Here is a 20,809-nt window from a genome sequence, read left to right on the forward strand (position 1 = left end):
TTTGACTCATGCAATTTGCCACTGACTTCTGAAGGTATGTGCTTTTATTGTATTTGTTAAAGAGATACGTCTTTGGGACACTTAAAACATTATTGTTGAGAAAAACAAACAAAAAAACAACAACGTATTAATAAGTTATTGGGAGCAAATGAGTTAAGAGCAGATGCACATAATTTATGTACTCTAGCAACTTTGGAAAACCTGCGACATTGGGAACATTGTGACATAGCGTTTACATTTAATTTAAAGTGGAATTAAAAAATATTGTATTTATCTTAAAGAGACAGTTTGGATTTTTTGACATGAATCTCTATTTCATCCTCAACTCCAGTGTGTGCGATCAGCACTGACTTACCCCTGACAGCGTTCTGTGACACGAGTTCTGGTTCGGTGTTGGACGAGAGGACAGTAGTCCGGCAAGTTGGCTGGGGTCACAGAAATAAAGCGTTTTTATTCTAAAAACAATTTGTGTTCGAAAGAGTGATACATTTGCACACTAAACTCCTTTCTGAAAAAAGTAAGACACCATTACCGCTGGGCACCATTTTTCTGTTCGTTCGTATCACTGCGCGGCGACCCGCATACAGCTGATAGACGCGCACTAATCTACAAGTTGTTTGTCTTTTCGAAGGCGAAAGGCGTGCAGATCAGCTGTCTGCAACACGTCGATCAGCTGCCTACAGGGCGACGCGCAGTGATACGAACAAACAGAAAAATAAGGCCCGGCGGTAATGGCGTCTGACTTTTTGTAGAAAAGGAGTTTAGTCATGCAAATGTATCACTCTTCTGAACACAAATTGTTTTAGAAGAAAAACGCTTTATTTACTTGATGCCAGCCAGCTTGCCGGACTATTTTCCTATCGAGCAAAACCGGACCAGAACTCGTGTCACAGAACGCTATCAGGGGTAAGTCAGTGATGATTGCACACACTGGAGGTGAGGATGAAATAGAGATTTATGTCAAAAAATCCAAACTATACCTTTAAGTAAATGTCCTTCAAGCAGTTAGGTTACAATTCGCAGGGTAAACACCATCTGGCCTGTTTTTATTTCCATTTTATTCTATTACAGTTGGTATATTTGCACTTTGTTCACATTTCAATTGTGGGGAAAAAAAGTGGCTTAAATATTGTTGCTGCAATAAAAGTACCATTATAACGAAGTGCCAATCACAAATCTATTGTTCAGTAATTATTACCAATATCGTCACCGCAAATTTCTTTTGAAATATCGTGATATAATTTTTAGGCCATATCACCCACCCCTACTGCACAGCAATGTAAGAAAATACCTCAGCACAGGATGAATAAATAAGGCCTATAATTTGACCCATTATGCATGTTTTCTATACAGCATTTTATTTTAAAATTTATTGTACGTGACTCTAATAGATAGTGTGGATGGTTGTTCGTCTCTGTGTGCCCTGTGATTGGCTGGCAACCAGTCCAGGGTGTCCCCCGCCTACTGCCAGAGCCAGCTGAGATGGGCGCCAGCACCCCCCCGCAACCCTTGTGAGGAATAAGCGGTCAAGAAAATGGATGGATGGACTCTAATAGATGTCAAAGCAAACTCACTCTACTTCGCTTACTACTCGAGGCAGGTCTTGGAAGCTCAGAGAATCTGTTTGTGATGGTCTCCAGTATTCCTTGTAACTCCTGGTACTGGATCGGTCTGGATTGGTGGTTCAATCTGGAGAAGGTTTAACCAACGGTTGACAATAAATATTTAAGAAGTGGCAATATAGAGCCAGGCCTAGGACCATATTCTCCCATTCGTGCCTTTTTTTTTCTTTTTTTTTCTTTAGTGACTGGCGTGCGCACCTTTCATCCTGCCATCCAGACTTCTGACATACCATCGATACGTAAAGTCTGAGGCTGGAGCATTTTTTCGAAGACTTGTGAATGTTATAGAAATCAATTAAAAATATAGTACTTTTTAAAAAGGTAAATAATACCTTACAGATGTGTTATTACTTGTGGGACTTGCGCAAACACACTGTCTAAAACACTAGTACCGTATTTTGAATGAGAGCATGTTTTGGTTTAATTTTGTATGAAATAAACCCAATAAAAGAAATGTCATCAAAATACTGTGCTTATGATTGAATGCATGTTTGGAGGTCCATTAATAAAAAAGGGAGCATGTCTGCTGCTCTATAGCTCAGTAGTGCCATGTAAATATCCTTGCGCCACAGACCTGGCAATTCACTTCACCGTAATTGATGACAACAGAGAAGCAAATAAAAACAAATGGTTCAATACCTAACTCTCCATATATCTGCAATGCATCTTTAAAACCACATTTTTAGTGAGTATTACCGGTAATTGCACATGAAAAATAATGAAGTGATCAAATTAATTATAGACAAAATATTAATTTCTTACTGATAAAAATTGCTAAATGAGTCAAGTATCCCTTTAACACCACAGGATAATGCGTGCAGCATGCGCGAAGGGCCAGACAGAAAACACCCACATTTTAGGGGTGCCCCGCCCAGAGTTCTTACCTGGCACATAGGTGCATAAATGACAGATTTGAGTGGACGGTAGAATGGGGGAATGTGGCCTTTAGTGACCTGGCTCATATTGTGTGGTAGTCTGTCGGATAAACATGAAGTGCTATGTACTTGTTGGACTGACCAATACATAATTATTTGTCACCAGTCCTGAATGTTATTACAATTTTACAGCTTTTGAAAGTTTAAGAAAGTGTCCTTGGCATTATTATGTGTGTGGCTGTCATGTGCTTATTTTTACCGAAAGAGGATGGAGGCAGCCTTGGCAGCTTGTGTGGCCACTCTCAGGCAGGGAGAGGAAAGTCCACAAACCACAGCCTTTGAAACAGCTACAAATGCTGGAGGGCTGAGGAATAAGTGCACATTTGTGGGCTGCCTGCACAAACACAAACATACACATACACTATTTAACAAAACTCTACTACCGGGTAAGTAAATCAACTGACTTTATTTAGGTTCCTACCCTACATCTTAAGATAAATCCAATATTTTTTAATTCCACTTCAAATTAAATGTAAACGCAATGCCACAATGTTCCCAATGTCCCAGGTTTTCCAAAGTTGCTAGAGTATATAAATGATGCGCATCTGCTCTTAACTCATTTACTACCAATAACTTAATACATTTTTGTTAATGTTTTAAGTTTCCCAGTTTTCCAATGTTTTAAGTGTCCCAAAGACGTATTTGTACGTTTTGTCTTTTTAGCATACAGAAGGCTTTGATGCAGCCTCTCAACTGCAAAGAACGGTTGCAGAAATGGTAGTTATTACACAAACGGTCACCAGGTAGCAGCAGAGCAAAGGAGATCAACCAGGGCCATGTTGACAAAAAGCTCAATTACTCACAATTTTAAATAGATTTGTGAAAACTGATTCAACTTAGCTATATTCTAATGCTAATTGTTGCAAAACAGAAAGAGATAGAATACTTTTTTTTCCTGATGAAAGAAGAGACTTTAGTCTTTCTTTTGATAGGTTCCATGTTCCATGTAGCAATAGAACACAATATTCTGTGGGCCTTGCAAAATCAGTCAAAATCCAGTACCACAGTCGGGAGCTGTGAAAATGGCTGAGAGCGAATGAGTTAAGAGTCCTGACTAAAACTGTTTTGTTGGTTCTGCTATTGTGATTATTATTATTAATGATTTTAAGATTTGAGTATTTACAAACATGAAATCTTGCAGGTCGTGTTAAAAAATAAGACTTTTTAAATATGGATTTAACACATTTTGATGCCAGTTAAAGTCCTGTTTTATAGATTTATGGATTCAATGCATTTTCCACCTTTTTAAGGCCCCGCAGCAACCCTGTTAATATACATAAATGGAAGTAATGCTTTTAATACTGTACTAGCTTTTGACTAATGGCTATTAAAAACGTAACAATCTGCTGTTGATGTAAGTCATGCACAATTGTTTCTTTTTTTTTTTTTTTATTATAAATCTCACTTATTAACCTACAGAAGACACAGATATGGCAAACAAATAATAAAGAAATAGGACTACTATTGACATTCCAAATATTGACATTTGTCACTGCTACATTATGCAGCACCAAAACTATTGTTTCGCTGATGCCACAATAGTAGTCTGCCTTTCAACCGCGTACACACACCCACACGCACCCCCCCACACACCCCCACACACACACACCCACACACACACATATATATATATATATATATATATATATATATATATTCATACGAAATTTTCGAGTTACGAAACGCCTCAACGGGAAAATATTGCCTCTTGTTACGAAAGAAATTTCTAGATACGAAGGTAAAAATACATTACCGAACGCAAAATACTTTCGGCTATGGCTATTTCCTACCATAGGTACCTATGAGCGTAAATACTAGATCGGTGTTTGTGCATCGTTCTGGCATCCCATTGGCTAAGAGGAACCTTTACCATAGGTATCTATGAGCGTATACTAGATCGGTGTCTATACAGCGTCCTCATCATTCATCCCGCGGCCCATGAAGTGTTCTGATAGTTTTTCGTAAATGTATGAACTAACGGCCAACGAATTTGTGCAAAAATTCAAACAATTGGTGATTGATGAAGGCACAGTTAGTTTTTAATTAATTTTATTTAGTTTTTTTGGGAAAAAAGATGCCTCGCCATACCGGAAGTTTCCATGACGTTTCAGAATTTGTTTAAAAGAATCGGCCAGAAAAAGTGTTCACCAGTCGGGTGTTTGCTCACTAAGATGATGTTTGCCTTGGACATTTACGAAGCATTGTTTAAAAACAAAAAAAAACAAACATCCTTGGATCAGTTCTTTGCAAAACACCAGGCAGAAAAAACAACATGAACCAAAGAGGGCAAAAAACGATGAGGCCAGCAGTTAAAAAGGAAAATGACCATCATTTTTTATTCTTTACTCTATTCTAATCTCTGTTTTTTAAATTATTCACAAATCTCATTTATTGTGCAATAATCTAATTGTAACATGTATTTGTTACATGTTTTGATGCATTTTTATGCTTTATAAAACATTTATGTCTGAATTTTGGGAGGCTCGGAAGAAAATGCGTCTCTACTTACAACATTTTCGACTTAAAAACTTTCTTCCGGAACCAATTAATTTCGTAAGTAGAGGTACCACTGTGTGGGAAATTTTAAAACGAGTTTAAAAATATGTTTAAATTTCAACAAAACTATATAATGAAAATACAAAAACGCGGGTGCGGAAAAATGTTGTTGTCTCATTTTTGTCATCCCTATACACAATAGTCCTCTAAACTTTTGTATTTGCTGGGAGTTATTATGTGCGGCTCCCTTTCATATGTGGCTGCAAAAGTACTTATTACATTGCTTTTGTTAGGTGGACAACACTATACAGTACAACATGAGTGCACCAGATATATAAGGGTTTTTATGACATACTACACAAACAAAAACACAAGTGTGAGCCCCTAATTGTACAGTAATCAGATGTGTACAGCACAAACTCAGTTTTTTTTAAAACAAATGTTATTTAATGCAATGCAATAACTAGATTCATGATGGCAAAGCAGAATTTTAGATATTTAAGACATTTTAATTTGCCAGAATTCAACTATAAGCAAGCCTTCAAAATCAACATCAAAATAATGAAAAAGTGACTTGTGTTTACTGGGAAATTGATAAAAAGCTCACTTTTGAAAGGGTGTGTACTCATATATGTTGTTGAGCACTGTATAATTTGTAATTGGAAGTTTAATTAGATTTAAATGAACTGTCCGCTGGCTTATAATTGGCTGTATATCAGCAGCCAGTAAAACACTGTCACATTTTTGGAAGGTTGACATAATTTTAATTGGATTTTTCCCCTGTCACAAATTACAGATACTGTAGATAGCTTAGGAAATGTTGTCCGTTACATTGTGTGACACACTATAAAGCAGTAAATGCTCTTAAAGTGCCAAACAAGCATAAGTGCAGTGCAGTATGTGTAATAGGGCCCAAATCACATCAAGTCTCATCAGTTTTGAGAGCAAAGTAGAAGCTCGTTTGTGGTATTAATTCTTTAGTTTTTAGTTTCTTTATTTAAAAAGGACAGTGGTGTGCAGATACATTAAAAAGATGGCTGCACCAGATTTAGCAGCATGCTAATTTGTAATTTCTGTAAAGTAGTCCTTGATTCCTCAGCAAAGAACAAAAACATAATGGTTTTAGGGTAAGGCTAGGGTAAGACAAGGATCAATACAGTATACAATTAGTACGCGTGCAGGGGTGTGTGTGTGTGTATGTGTGTGTGTGTGTGTGTGTATGTATTTTGGAGGGGATTTAGAAAAAGAAAATGTTTTATTCTTTCTTTTTCCCTCAACGCAATTCAATGAGTGTCAATATTATACATGGATTTTTGCTATTCACGTGATGGCAAATAGCGGGGGTCGATTCTATAGTAGGCTATACATACAGTATTCAGTGAAATGAACTTGCCAATTTCAATTCAACCCATTTTACACTATTTGTAGTAGGCAATGTCGTGTCTATCCTCCTGAGATTCTAATCTATTAGACATGTTACAAGGGTAGTGCTGTCATTTTAAAACAGTTTTTGTTACTTAGCATGTCCAACCTTTCCAGTATCTCAGTGAGGAGAAAAAGCCCTTGCTTCAGCACATCCACGTTGGTCAGCTGCTGTGCCTGCTTCAGACTGCGCACCAGGGATTCAATACCTAACACACACACAATATCATGCACATAAGCAGCATCAAAAAATGACAACTACACAGACAGACAGGACAGACATAACAGCGTGCAACTCTCCTCAAAACAGGTTGGTATGGTATCGTTGAATGCCAGGGCACAGCCTCTACCGATTCACAAGACAGCACTTGCCTGATTTTAAATACGACAAAAAACATGCTCTAAATTTGAATGCATTACACCAAGTAAACAATGGCAGCATTGTACTTGTACTTGTACGATACTGAAGTAAGTGAATCTGATCTCCTAGAGCCTAGGGAGCTCAAACTCCCTGCTCGGGGGATATTTCCGGACTGCTGGATGGCATTTTGTGGAGTGATGCTTGATATCAAAGTTTAATGTTAGTGGCCCCCAACCACCCCACCTTCCCCACATGTTTTTTTTTTTCCATATTGGTGTCCTGGGCGTTGTGAGTTTGTGTCTGCGTGCGCGTGCATGTGCTTTAAATCACTTATGTGCAACCATATCTCAGGCCTATGTTTAGGCATAAAATGATTCTGAAGTGACACCAAAAGACATCCTGTCACCTAGTCTGAGTCATGCCTTTTTCAAAACCTGCCTTGAAAAGAAAGGTTGGTGTCGACAAGAGACAATTTCAAGAAAAATAGGAGCTGCACCCCGACATGCCTTGAATGCACAAATAAAGTTTTATTGCTTAAGAGATTGCCATTACACAACTAGACATGTTGAGAAGTATGCAAAGTACAAGTACTAGTGAGATGAGAAAGATAACCAGGTTACCAATCGTGTTCACATTCTGAAGAACCGTTAATGTTCTGAACTGTTATTGATAAAGATTGAGAAGATTAGTTGTACTTTTATGAATACTTGAACCAGTTTTTATTTTTATTTTTTATTTTTATTTTTATTATTTGTGGAAAATCTGATGTGGCCCAGACCCACCCACACTCTATCACCAACTTAAGGTGAGTTTGAGACCCCTGCCCTAGACAATTTAATGAAATCAATAGTACAATATTATTCAGATTAGTAAAAGATCCCTTCCCCCAATTCCAAATTCCATATCTTACCAAGATAGTTTGGACAAGGACAAGTTGGATGAGTTCTTTGTGGAAAAAGTTAAGTGATTCGCAACAGCGCTAATTGTGACTGCAGGCCAGGCCGTTTCATCCAAAATCAAAGTCTGATTTAAATATTTCCAATTTCTAATGCCAAGACATCCTCTCTCATTTCAACCCTTATAGGGATTTGATCACAGGTGTCACACTACTTTTCTTTATACAGCAGGTGTGTGTATTGTCGGAAGTTTCAAGAATTTTCAATTCATTTATCACAAGTTCATTGTAAAACACAAAGTCAGCTCTCTCACCATAAACTGAGTGACACTGGGAGAAGAATAGTGGGTCTTCAATCAGTAGCACCAAACAGCTGTAGACAGACCACAGCAGTACCTCACTACTTGAATCAGCCAGACGGTCAAACAGAAACTCTTTGGGAGAGAGAGAGAGAGAGAGAGAGAGAGAGAGAGAGAGAGAGAGAGAGAGAGAGAGAGAGAGAGAGAGAGAGAGAGAGAGAGAGAGAGAGAGAGAGAGAGAGAGAGAGAGAGAGAGAGAGAGAGGGAGAGAGAGAGAGAGAGAGGGAGGGAGGGAGGGAGGGAGAGAGAGAGAGAGAGAGAGAAGAGAGAGAGAGAGAGAGAGAGAGAGAAAGAAAGAGAGAGATTCAGACAAAGGAGGACTATAAGGGACAAAACAAATACCAATCTTGGTGACAGAAAATTATAAATTAATTAAACACTAATATTCATAGATGGCGTTATTGTGCGCTTCAGCATAAAAGCTGGAGCATCCTAATTTTTCGTGCAGACAGCGCTGTGCCATGGTTGAGGAGGTTCTGGCGTACTGAGGGCATTTCCTTTGACCCTGACCTGTGTCTGGCGCACAATTTGGTGCCAGAAAGTTGCCTAAACTTGCTGGAACCACGACCAATTTTGTGGTGGGGAAGTCATCTATTTCATTCATAAATATAACTACAGCGTGCATTGAACCCTCAATCATTTTAGTCATCAATTAACTGAATGCCTTATTATTATATTACCATCATCTTCATTATGTTTTAAAAATCAGCCGCTTGGCTGCGGCATAGCTAAACTTTTTTAGTTGTGCTATACTGTGCCAGCTTGCACGTGTCTCCAAATATGCCAAAACTTGGTCCAGCCTGAATGTGTGCAAAAGTTAGAACGCTCTTTGCTCTAGACTTACAGTGGGTCCGAAAATAGAGCCCTAAGTGTATTTTAGAATATACTTGTATGTACATTTTACCTGGTATGTCAGCTTTGATCAAAGGAGCACCATACTGAATGGGAGAATGAACCAGAATAGATGCAATACACTTTGCACTGGTCACTTGCAATGTATCATCACCACTCAGCAGTAACTGGAAATAGAGAATGGGCTTTGTTAGAAATCGCCAATCACATAAAGATACACAGATGTGGAAAAGATTTGCAGGGTTTCCACCTTTACTATGATTGTTTAGTTTGAAAGGGTTCTGACAGCTGGAGATGAAGCGGTAGAAATTACTTGTTTTTCTATTATTTTATTTCTAGTATTCTACTGGTAGATTACTGATTTTTTCGCAAAGTAATCAACAAAAATCTCATGCGCTGTTCTGCCATGTGACCCCACACGAGATAAGCTAACCCAACATCATCTGCACATCGATTTCCCAGACATGAAGCAAAAATATTTATCCAGAGCAGAACCCCTTGATTCCCTTGTCAAAGACCCATTAATCCAGGATTAGACCTTCTCAGTATCCAAATGCAAGTTTTGGTCATGCAGGCAGGATGTTTGGACAGAGACCTTTTTCAGGATGAGAGGGAGATGGCAGTGGTCAGGAGTCTGTTGCTCTTGGTTTTGGCTGAGGGTTTGACTGTTGGAAATGACGTTCTGATCCGGGCTGCACATGAACTGATGACCAGCGTTGCTCATAAGAACTGAAACTGTTTCTCCCCACTGCACTAGAATCCACAGTAGAGCTATGAGATGGAAGATATGGTGTCAAAACGGTTAATGACATATTACACTTTATACAAGGCATTCATAGGCATGAATATGTTCATAGTTCTACAAGAAGCTGTATACTGGATATCAGTTGTGAAAACAGCAGTCTCTGAAACACTATTGTGCTACTGTACATTAACATGTTACCACAATAATTCTGTTTGAGGACTATAAAATGCTGAATAAATGCAATGTGCTGATACATTACATGAATAAAACATCTTTTAATATACACTGTGGTGTTGACATCATCAAAAAAAAAATAGAGCACATTAAATGTTAATATGAACCACACTAGTCTCATGTGGAGAGTTGAACACTGCCAACTGAGCCTAATCAGTGCTGTGGATGTATGACATGAAGCAGATTAATATAGGCCATTCTAAATTCAAAAGAATGTACTTTTCCCAAAATCCTGAACACTAAAGTGCAGAAAATCGAAATGGAATACAACAGAGATTTGTAATTACAAAGAAAGCAAACCAACCTGAAAACAAATAAATGAAATGCGATGTTGGATTATAATACATGTATGGCGATCGCGTTTTTTTTTGTTTTTTTTTGGGGGGGGGGTTGACATTTTGATAATTTCCACGTGGCAAACGCATTTACACTCCGTTATATTATATGAAAATCCATCTCTACTGTATTCCTATATACTTAATGGGAATAAATGAGGAAAAACATTTTACACCTCCTCATTCCAAGCTCGCTTTCTGATAATTTCATCTTTATCGCAACTGTTACTATACTGCTATACTGTTCTTGGCGCAAATGCGTTGTGCAGAGGCTATTCTAGGATTAGAGGTTTTGGGGTGCTACAAAGACATTATTGGGTGCTACAAAGAGGAGGGTTGAGGTCCTCTTATCGCTCCAAAAATTGCATGGGAAGTCAGATTGTAAACCAAAAATGGGCTAAATACGTCGCTGGCTATGCGTGGTAAATCAGGCGCAAATTTGCTCCCAACTGTCAAACTTTGTGGGCGTGTTTGCGGTAGGGGTGGGAATCTCTGAAATGAGGCCGATTCGATATGTATCTCGATACACAGGTTGCGATTCGATTGAAAAACGATTATCTTTCAGAACAGAACGGTTCGATTAAGTTTGGGAACGATACAATTTTCGATTCGATACGATTCATTTCAATATTCAAAACTTATAGTGACATTTGTTGCTTGTAAACATTAATCTTAAAACACCACAATTTTTTACAATATCTACAAATGTGTTAAAAAAGAACAACAACAAATATGTCTTCTATATTTTTATATTTTGAATCAATTATTTAAATATACCGCAACAAACGGCTGGGAGATATGACTGAAAAATGTATCAGTTTAAGTATTTATTTGTAGTTATTGACAGTTATAATTGTTTTTTTTGGGGGGGGGGGGTTTCTCTTCAAAATAAGGATCAGGAAAACAAAAGGTTGATAATTTAATGTTAAGTATAAATATTTAACCTTTAGACAGACACCAACACAATTAAACAGAATATGTGCACATTGTGAAGTATTTCAGAAACATAAATTTAAGACATGAAATAAACCTACCGTCCAGCCAAAAGAAATATGAAGCCACCTTATGGAACAATAAATCTATCAAACACATTTTAACCACTTAATATATGCAAAAATATTTCCAAAAGTTAATTTCCCTTTTTAATCAACAATTTTTGTTTTTAACAATTTTTGTTTTTCTTTTGCCATCGCATTCATTTTTGGTTAATGTATGACATCTTTTTTGTTTTTTTAATCTGAGACACGATGATGACCACAGAATCACGACTGTTTATATTTTGTTTTTTGGGCTGTCGTTCATTTTGAGTTGGATGACGTAATTGCGGGCAGGTCTCAGTTCTCCTATCTGCTGCTCATGCTAGTTGTAGACATTGACAGGGAGCCACAAACTGAGAAATGAGATACTTGCAGTGTGCTTTTAGCATAGCTGGTGTGTTGGCTGTGGGACATACCTGTGTCGTTTCAATCCATTCATTGGATCGTCACGGGAGTTATTCTTTTTGGCTCGCGCGCAGTACCAACGCCGGCCCGGGACATACAAGTGCACCGAGAGGACTCGATAGCCATGGGAAATACCAAGATGTACGGCACCGGCTTCTGCTAACTGTCTCCAGTTGCATGTTGTCACTCGTTGTGTGCGCGCGCGCCGTGTCGCGAGCACGGCGTTGACGGTAGGCTCCCCCCCAAAAAAGGTGCGTAACGTCTTTGCATTATGTTTACAACATCCGGGGAATGAAGCGTCTCTGAGCACTACTTTGCCAGCTCTCTGTAAACACGGAAGTAGCTTGAATTAGTGATGCTACTGAAATGTAAACAAAACAAGTAGAGCACGGCGCAGAACTCTTGCTATTGTTATGAAAACCATAAAGCCTCACTCACAACCGATTCACAGCCTCGCGATATCCGGTCCACAGCTCTACAAGCAATGTATCTAAGGATTCCCGGCGGATTTTGTATCGGTTGACAAGTCTGCTACCGATACGGTCGTTTAGCTCCCCTTGACTAACGATGGTTCGGTCGAATCGGTTTTTTGTTCCACCCCTAGTTTGCGGTGGTATATCATTCGAGCAATATTCTAGTGAATAGGATGTTAACCGGGAGCAAGCTGCAGGTGCAAATGTGGAGCAATTTTTGGCGCTGTCAGCGGACGCACCGCATTTTTAGTGGATTTGGCGCTACGTTTTGAAATCAGAAATTGTTTTCTTTACCGGGATTTCAATCGCAATCAAACAATCGTGATTGCTATTTTTCCATCCCAATTATGTACTCTAACCATAAACTACAGCAGTTATACACAAGTAAAACTATACAGTAAACTTGGCTTGGATACTTAATGAAATTTGTTGATCAGACAATTGACTTGTCATTCAAAGCAGAGTAAATCTTAATAGCGAAAGTTTGCTTGTGACACCCATTGAAAAAGAATCCATCCATCCATTTTCTTGACCGCTTATTCCTCACAAGGGTCGCGGGGGCTGCTGGCGCCTATCTCAGCTGGCTCTGGGCAGTAGGCGGGGGACACCCTGGACTGGTTGCCAACCAATCGCAGGGCACACAGAGACGAACAACCATACACACTCACACGCACACCTAGGGACAATTCGGAGCACCCAATTAACCTGCCATGCATGTCTTTGGAATGTGGGAGGAGACCGGAGTACCCGGAGAAGACCCACGCGGGCACGGGGAGAACATGCAAACTCCACCCAGGAAGGTCCGAGCCTGGACTCGAACCGGAGTGAAAAAGAATGAGTTGAAAATAATTTTATGCATCATATATTTTCCAAAATAATCAGCAGATTAATCAGTAGGTAGTCTTTTCTGCCCAAATTGCATATCGGTTTTGGCCTAAAAAATGCATATCAGTTGAGGCCTAGATTTTGTTAATTAGACTACTCATGTGCATTCTGGCCTAACTTTTTCAGTCTTTTACACAATAAAATACTTATTTATGTCAAATTCAAAATTCTAATGAAGCTGATTAATATAGATTAACTCCAGAAGTGGAGTGAAATTAATCTGTATTTAAAAAAACAAACGAATAATAATCTATGACCAGCACTAAAAAATAATAATAACAACACTCTAACACAGTAACACTTTCACTCACCAATGCAATTGTTGATGAGCTGGGGGCAACTTGCATTGGCAAAGGTCTGCAGCAACAGGACACAGACTCTGTCCCGAATTGTGACTGGCAGGGACTGTGCTACTGATCCCCCACAGGTACCAAACAACTTGAGCCAAATATAGACAACTGATGCCTTCACCCCATCATCCGGGTACAGCAACACCGAGCACAGGCGCTCAAGTAAGGGCACTGGAGGAAAAAAGTGGGAGTAAACATGCTGGACTGTAAGAAGATTGGTGCAACTGTGAGTGAACACTGACTAAATACTGTAATATAAGAATCATGCGAAAACTAGTGCTGTCAAACGCTTAAAATTTTTAATCTGATTAATCACACTTTTTAATTTTGATTAATCACGATTAATCACCTAAATTACTTGCATATTCATGTAATATAAAATAAATACAAAATACCGTCATATTGTGACATTAACGCATTTTATTATCTGAATGTCATTTGCAAACATTGATGAAATGCATGTACGCAATTGCATGCATGCGTGTATTTCTCAAAACATAACAGCATCATATCAATTGGGTGCAATTCAGCAATTATTAATTAATTAAACTCAAATTACTTTTCTTTTATCTAAAGTCCCGTCGGGGTGTTTTTGAAAGCGAAATTTACCACCGAGCAAATCAACTGGAGTCACCCCGCTCCTCTTGGAACAACAGGCGTAGGAAATGCCGTGCATTGACCTAATCACTGACCTGCGCAGCCTTCAATGTAACCATCCGTGGTTACGTTCAAGGCTCAAGTACGGTCCAAAAAAATAGTGCGATTAATATGCGTTTATACATGATTAATGTGACATTTTTCTATGATTAATTAATCTATTAACGCTTTAACTTTGACAGCACTAGTGAAAACATAATATTTAAAGAAAAAGCAATGTTTGCTAGTATACTGTATGAGTGTGTGTGCCCGCACGTGTAGGAAAAATAGCCATTGGCAGCAGAGTGCTGCTGTCAAGTTCCAGTTGAACAAGCCTTCTAGCTCTGACCAAAATGAACGAACACTAAATGTTGCCATTAAGACGAGCGCAGCAGTCCTGCGACAGAGAAGAGTGGAACAAGATGAGAGGTAGAAGAGCGAATCAACAGAGATGAGTGCATGAATCACCTGCTCATTTCTCTTAGCTGTGATGAGAAAGTGTGCCACTGATTTGAAAAGGGTTTGTGCTCAGGAGAAAATTGCAAAAGAAAGATGGCTAGAGGTTGAATGAGACAGTTGTAGGTGAGGTAGGGACAAGTGTACAGATCAAATGAATGGAGGAACAAAGCAAGACAGGCAGATACCATACAGCTACTTGGAAAAATGAACCACCCATTAAAATGAATACGGTTTAGTTAGGTTCAAGTGCCATAGACATTTTTGCTAGAAAATATTAACACTGACATAACTTAGAAATGATTACCAGCGAAATGGAGGCTTTATTGTTAACAAAGCAATTTATCGATTATCCATATCTCTGATTTATAGAATGTACATCGCTCGCGGCCAGCTAGATGCCTGAACTCAAATTAGAGTTCAAATAAGCAAAGTTGTCAGAGATAGATTCAAGCAGATAAAAACAATTTTGTACGTCCCTAAAGGTCAAGTAATACCAAATAAATTATAGCAATAGATTGTAGAGAGTGGCTGGAAGAAGGAAATATAGGAGCATAAACAGTGCTGAAAACGGGAGGAGAGACTCAGCCGAGGAAGCGTTGACTAAGTAGGCGAGTCAAGCTAAAGCCAGGCTGCTCTGTGAAGCAGATCAAGAGCCAAGCAAGGCTTCCAGACATGTTTGATTCAACCAAGGAATATGAGGCGGCCAAGATGAGACTCAGGCGTAGCAAGAATTGTAAGAGGAAGGGGGAAGAGATGAGGCTGAAGACAGAAGTTGGAAATGCAAACAATACAAAGATGAAAAATACGATGACGGTGACAGAGGTGCCAAAGTAAAAGAAGTAAAGGGCAACACTGGAAAAAATGGAGTATGATGTGAACTAGATCTGATAGGTAGACAGGTAGACAGCAAGAGTGCGACATATACTTTGTGTTCATGTTGTCAGTGCAGGGCTGCTGTCGATAGTCATAACAACCCCACGGAGATGCGTTGATTGACAGGCCACAGACAGACATACAGTATACAGTCAATAGGGGTAGCCTGCATCTTGCATCAGCATCAGGCGCCTCAATACTATTTGCTTCCCAGTGGAGCTTGTAAAACCCATGAAGATGCTCATCAGGGTGAACACATAGTACAGAGAGTGGATTTCACAAAGTTAACAGAAAGAATCTTTCCTTAAAAAAAAAAAAAAAAAAAAAAAAGATTAATTCAATACCTGTGGGATGTCATAAACAAATACTGCATTGACTTTCTGTTGAATGACTACTGGTTGAAATGAACACTGTTTTCATGGGCTTGGCTATGCAGGTAGAATTGTGAATGTTACAGCATCTTAGAGCAGCTGGACCATAATTGAAAAGGTCAGTTAGAGAGATTGAATTGAGTGAGGCCAGAGGAAAAAGATATAGTTTGAGAAATACATTTCTGAGAAGCAGAGAGATGTACTCCTTTTAAGTTTACAGTTTGCTATCTTATGTTAGTAAGAGAGGGTCTCACCATATCGAGTCACCAGGATAAGGGCAACACTGGGAATTGTTTCCACCAAACTCCCTACGAAGTTGAATGTTGGCAAGAAACCTTTCACACTGAGTTGGTCAATCACCTAGAGCAGTTATAAAAACCATAAAAACAAATAACACAGCAAAGCACTGACACAAAGATAGACAATAATTTTAGAGGTGGATAGTGTACTCAAATCAATTCCAAAGTTTTGAAAAAAATTATGATTTAGCAGCATTTCAGAAAATGGTCCTGCCTCATTATCCAGAAACGTGTGTACATTTCTATTCATGCACAATTCAGATGAGGTGAATTGAGTTCAGTATTTCTGTCATCGGCTTCTCTATTTTCCACCTGCAGTGTCGGCTGCTGCTGTTTTTATCACTCCTCCCTCTCCGAAAGGTTACACAACAGCACAAAGGGGAGTCAATGCATGAGTTGCGTTTACTAAACAACTGTGGGAGGATGTGCTGTTGGTTGCAAAAGTGATGCTACATGTTTTAGGGTTCGGAAAATGTGCACATAAGGAGATTTTACCTTGCAAGTGTATTTCTTACCTGTTTGTTTATTTCATCCAAAACATAGTGTAATGGCAGCTCACTCTGGAGCTCCACCAGCAACAGAACCAGAACTAAATAAAACAACAGAGAAACATTTATGGTAAGTGTACCAAGTACTTATATGTGTTGAAATTAGTGTTGTTCCGATACCGATACTAGGGATAGACCGATAATCGGCCGGGGCCGATTATCGGCGCCGATATTTGGCATTTTGACAAATATCGGCATCGGCCATGTTTTGAATCTGAAGGCCGATAAAGCTCACTGAGCAGGGGATACTTGCGAACGTAGCGAATTTGGGGTTTTCATCAGGATTTGTAAGATGTTCGCAGTCAGTTTTTATTTGTCGTAAACACATTTGGAACATATCCACACAATTTTTCACCGCAAAAATCTTTTTGAAACGTTTTTACGAACCCTAACAAAAACCCCAAATGAGCTACATTCACATGAATTTGTTACTCAGTGAGAAATTATATATAGTTTGAAAGAATTCCCCCCCCTCCCCATTTTACTGCAAATGAATATCGGCTTGAAATATCGGTTATCGGCCAACTTGACTACAAATAATCTGTATCGGTATCGGCCTTGAAAAAACCATATCGGTCTATCACTAACCGATACTGCATTAAAACAGTGGTATCGGTATCGGTGACTACTCACAAGTAACATGCCGATACCATTCATTCCAACTCTAATATAGGATTTTGGATGCAGCATCTTGTGTCTTGCTCATGCACGACATTCACTGGTATGTGACATGTTCACTGCATGCTGATCTAAGATATCCTATTGGCCCTTGAATGCTCTGAACCAATGGCAGGACAGCTTTTTCATGTTGAGGAAAAAAAAACCTTAAGTATCGTTATGGTATCGGTATCGGCCGATACTGCAAAGCTGGGTATCGGTATCGGGGGCCAAAAAACGGCATCGGAACAACACTAGTTGAAGTAAATGTGAACTGAATGCAACCAATAAAGGCTGCACATGACAAAGGTAATCATTAAGAAACCTTAACACAAATTGAACAGCTGTGTATGCTTCTGGCAGTCCTTTTTCCCTCCCAAATGAATATATGTTTAAAATTTTAATATTTATTGCCTTAAACTAAATTTAAAATTATTACATTAGTATTAGTAATTAACATAATGCTTATGTGACATCTTCATTGATTGACAAGACCACTAATGATTATTTGAAACACTGCTATGGATACTGTACTTAAACATACATCTCACTAAACAATGGGTGTATGAGTGATGAAGTTGCTTAATTGCATCTTCTTTTTCTTGGCCAAAACACAATATAACTTCTTTGTTCTGTGTTGACATCAAATGACTTTCAAAATCTTCACATATCGCAAGTTCCAAGCTCAGTGCAGTATAACATCAAAGTTATCCCTGAGGCCTTCTTAAACAGCAGCTAAAAATCATTCTGTCACTTGGATTTGAACTTCTGGCTCAGCATTAGAAAATGTTGGTTCACATGGGGGTCAACAATAAAGGATAAAGCACACAGCAGGCTAATGTGAGTGTTACAATAAAAAGTCGTAACTGTCAGAGCACAGTGGAGGAATATTTGTTATGAACGCGGTTACAATTAAAGTTAAAAGTTATGGAGGTTGTATTTATGTTTCTGTACAATATAAGAATGCTTGTGCACATTTGCTCTTTACCTTGATCCACTTTTTCCAGAGTGGCCCGGTCCACCATAGTGTGAAGCATCCCTGTGGAGAGAGCAATGATAATGGGATTATTTTAATATGGTAACATTAATGGCTATGCATGTATGACCCCTCCTGTGGTGGGCATGATTTGCTCAATATCTTTGCCTTTTGTATTGATTTGCTCAATAACCTTTTATTGTGATGTCAGGCAAACCAACATTGAATTCAGGAGAAGGTCTGTGTTAGAAGAGAGGTTGAAGTGATGGATGCTATTTTTCATTTGTAATTAATTAAACCGAGTTCCACATTATCATAACGACATTTCCTAACCAAATATTTATTGTTTGATGTCCACCTCTGTGCAGTGATTTTTCTTACCCAGTAGAGAATGTATAAAATGCAGGGAGACTCGGTGGTCCTGTTGGAGCAACTGTCTCAAAGCCCCAGGAAAACACTTGAGCAACCCACTAACAGCAGACAAAGCATAAGCCTTCCTGACTGACTGTGAAAAACAGAGAACAAGGAAATTGGCAATAGTAATAAATACTGTAAATAAACTACAAAATATTAAAAAAAAATAAAAAATAAAAAATGAAATGATCACTTCAAATGCCTCTAAATCCTCCTTTACAGTAGGCCTACAAAACCTCTACTGCCCTCACTGTTCTTCAGATAATGTTCCATTTGTGCTATTTAAGTGAATTTTTATGGCTTTTAGGACCGGAATATTGTGGTAATTTTGACGTCGACCTATAGGAGCTATTCCTCCAAGTCGGATTAAATGAAGCTTTTAAGGGGATATGCTAAGAAAAAAAACAAGTTATCATAGTATATACTCTATGGGGTATATGCTATAGAAGAGGCGGGACTTCCGACTTCCGTGATTTTGCACATGAGCTTTGATTCCGGTCCGGATTGCGAACGCGCAACCGAGGTGCACAAAGTCGGAAGCACAATTATTGTGAAGCAGCCCACACGTCGCAAACCGAACCGGAACCAAAGCTGATGTGCAAAAACAGTCCCGCCTCTTCCGTGGCATATAACCCATTATGACTATCACACAAAAAAGTGTTCTCTCCAAATAAAGCTTTTTTTTGTGTGTGTTTTTTTGTTTTGTTTTTTCCCCAGCCCCAAAAAATCTCTTCCGTCACCCATCATTTGGTTTTAAAAAGTCCTTGGTCAGTTGTAGAAGAGCGGGGTAAGTAGTGCCAATTTTTACTTAAAGTGTCTTTTACACAAGGGAATTACAGGAATGCCTCCAACTAAAAATATATTCATATCGTTTAGGATGTTGTGCATCCCTGGGAGCAATCACTTTGGATCTTCAATTAACTGTTTAGGAAATATAGCTTTAGAAAAAAAGTGTTTTTTTGGCACAACTAGAGATACGAGAGTACGAGATAAGTTGTGCCATTAGTCAGAATTCAGTGGGGAAAATTGTGCCATTGATAACTGAAGTAAAAAAGATTATTTTAATCTCACAAACAATAATGCTATATAAAAGGAAGACAAATTCAATACAAAACTTTGATTTGAAGGTTTCAGAGGCCTTTTCTTCTTTCATTCTTTTTTTTTTTTTTTTCCTGTTCAGCCTTTTTGTCTGCTCTTTCTTTGTGAGCCTTCTCCAACTCCATCTTCTCAGGTGTGTCAGTCACAATTCTTGATTTCACTTTCTTTTTGTGGATTTTGCAAAGGGAAAAATAACTTTTGAAGACACATAACCCGGAACAACCAGATTTGTTACTTGGTGAGTGCTTGGGAGGGGAAGCCTGATCCTATTTTATTTTTATTTTTTTGTCTTTTATGGCCATACTTGTTATCTCCTTTCCAACCTGATGTATGGTTCTCCCCTCTGTCACTGCTCTTTCAAATTCTTCAAGATGAGTAGAAACCCTGTCTTGTCTTCCTTTTGTATCTGGTGGCAATGTTGACTTTTAGTCAAAAAATACAAAAAAAATGGCACATACTTTTATTGTTCTAATTAGGGATGCACAATAATGCTATTTTCAACCGATACCGATAAACCAATAATTTAGAGGTGCCGATGTCGATAACCGATAAGTAAGTCGATAATTGTTTGCAAAATTAATTTGACTACAAATGTGCTTTCGTGTCCTACTATAAGTCTAACAAATACATTGAAACATTGCATAAACTTTGCACAATGTTTCAATGTATGTAAAGCACCATGAAGCTAAATTTTATTGATATGAGCCACAACCACAACAGATGGACCAACATGGCATGTCTATAATTATTGCTGGATTTCTTTATTATCTGGTTTATCTGTATGAAATCAAATTGCCGATAATTATCGGCAGATTTCTCTATTATCTGGTTGATCTGTTTGACGTCAAATTGGTCGATAATTGCCGATAATTATCGGCCACCGATATTATCGTGCATCCCTAGTCCTAATGAAAGAATATAGTTTACAACAATGATAAAATACAATAAAGTATTATAGAGTAAATAATCATAATTTAGGGGAAGTTGTGCCACTGGCACAACTTAACCCTGGTCCATTTGCACAAATTACTCCAAGCCCACCATTTTGAAAAAAATAAATAAATAAATGGAT

At 38.5% G+C, this 20,809-nt stretch overlaps 2 protein-coding genes across 4 annotated transcripts in view; one reads left to right on the top strand and one right to left on the bottom strand.

The window, feature by feature from the left end:
• The window catches only part of mei1 (meiotic double-stranded break formation protein 1), a 58,682-nt gene that overhangs the window by 36,954 nt on the left and 919 nt on the right, over positions 1-20,809 (bottom strand). For 2 of the 3 annotated variants that reach the window (XM_077501638.1, XM_077501630.1), the window contains exons 3-13: positions 18,607-18,730; positions 18,238-18,288; positions 16,560-16,633; positions 16,000-16,105; positions 13,368-13,577; positions 9,538-9,713; positions 8,995-9,109; positions 8,046-8,165; positions 6,585-6,684; positions 2,757-2,891; positions 1,575-1,689 (exon numbers count right to left, since the gene is read on the bottom strand). In XM_077501638.1, coding sequence (XP_077357764.1) covers positions 1,575-1,689; positions 2,757-2,891; positions 6,585-6,684; positions 8,046-8,165; positions 8,995-9,109; positions 9,538-9,713; positions 13,368-13,577; positions 16,000-16,105; positions 16,560-16,633; positions 18,238-18,288; positions 18,607-18,730 — 1,326 coding nt within the window. The remainder of the gene's footprint in view (positions 1-1,574; positions 1,690-2,756; positions 2,892-6,584; positions 6,685-8,045; positions 8,166-8,994; positions 9,110-9,537; positions 9,714-13,367; positions 13,578-15,999; positions 16,106-16,559; positions 16,634-18,237; positions 18,289-18,606; positions 18,731-20,809) is intronic. The other variant, XM_077501643.1, reaches the window with a different exon arrangement.
• LOC144004488 (ankyrin repeat and fibronectin type-III domain-containing protein 1) overlaps positions 19,383-20,809 on the top strand; it is a 28,121-nt gene continuing 26,694 nt past the window's right edge. The window contains exon 1 of the mRNA XM_077501657.1: positions 19,383-19,426. The gene's annotated coding sequence lies outside the window, so the exon portion shown is untranslated. The remainder of the gene's footprint in view (positions 19,427-20,809) is intronic.

The sequence above is a fragment of the Festucalex cinctus genome, chromosome 1 (genome assembly GCF_051991245.1).
Source record: "Festucalex cinctus isolate MCC-2025b chromosome 1, RoL_Fcin_1.0, whole genome shotgun sequence".
Taxonomy (NCBI): Eukaryota; Metazoa; Chordata; class Actinopteri; order Syngnathiformes; family Syngnathidae; genus Festucalex; species Festucalex cinctus.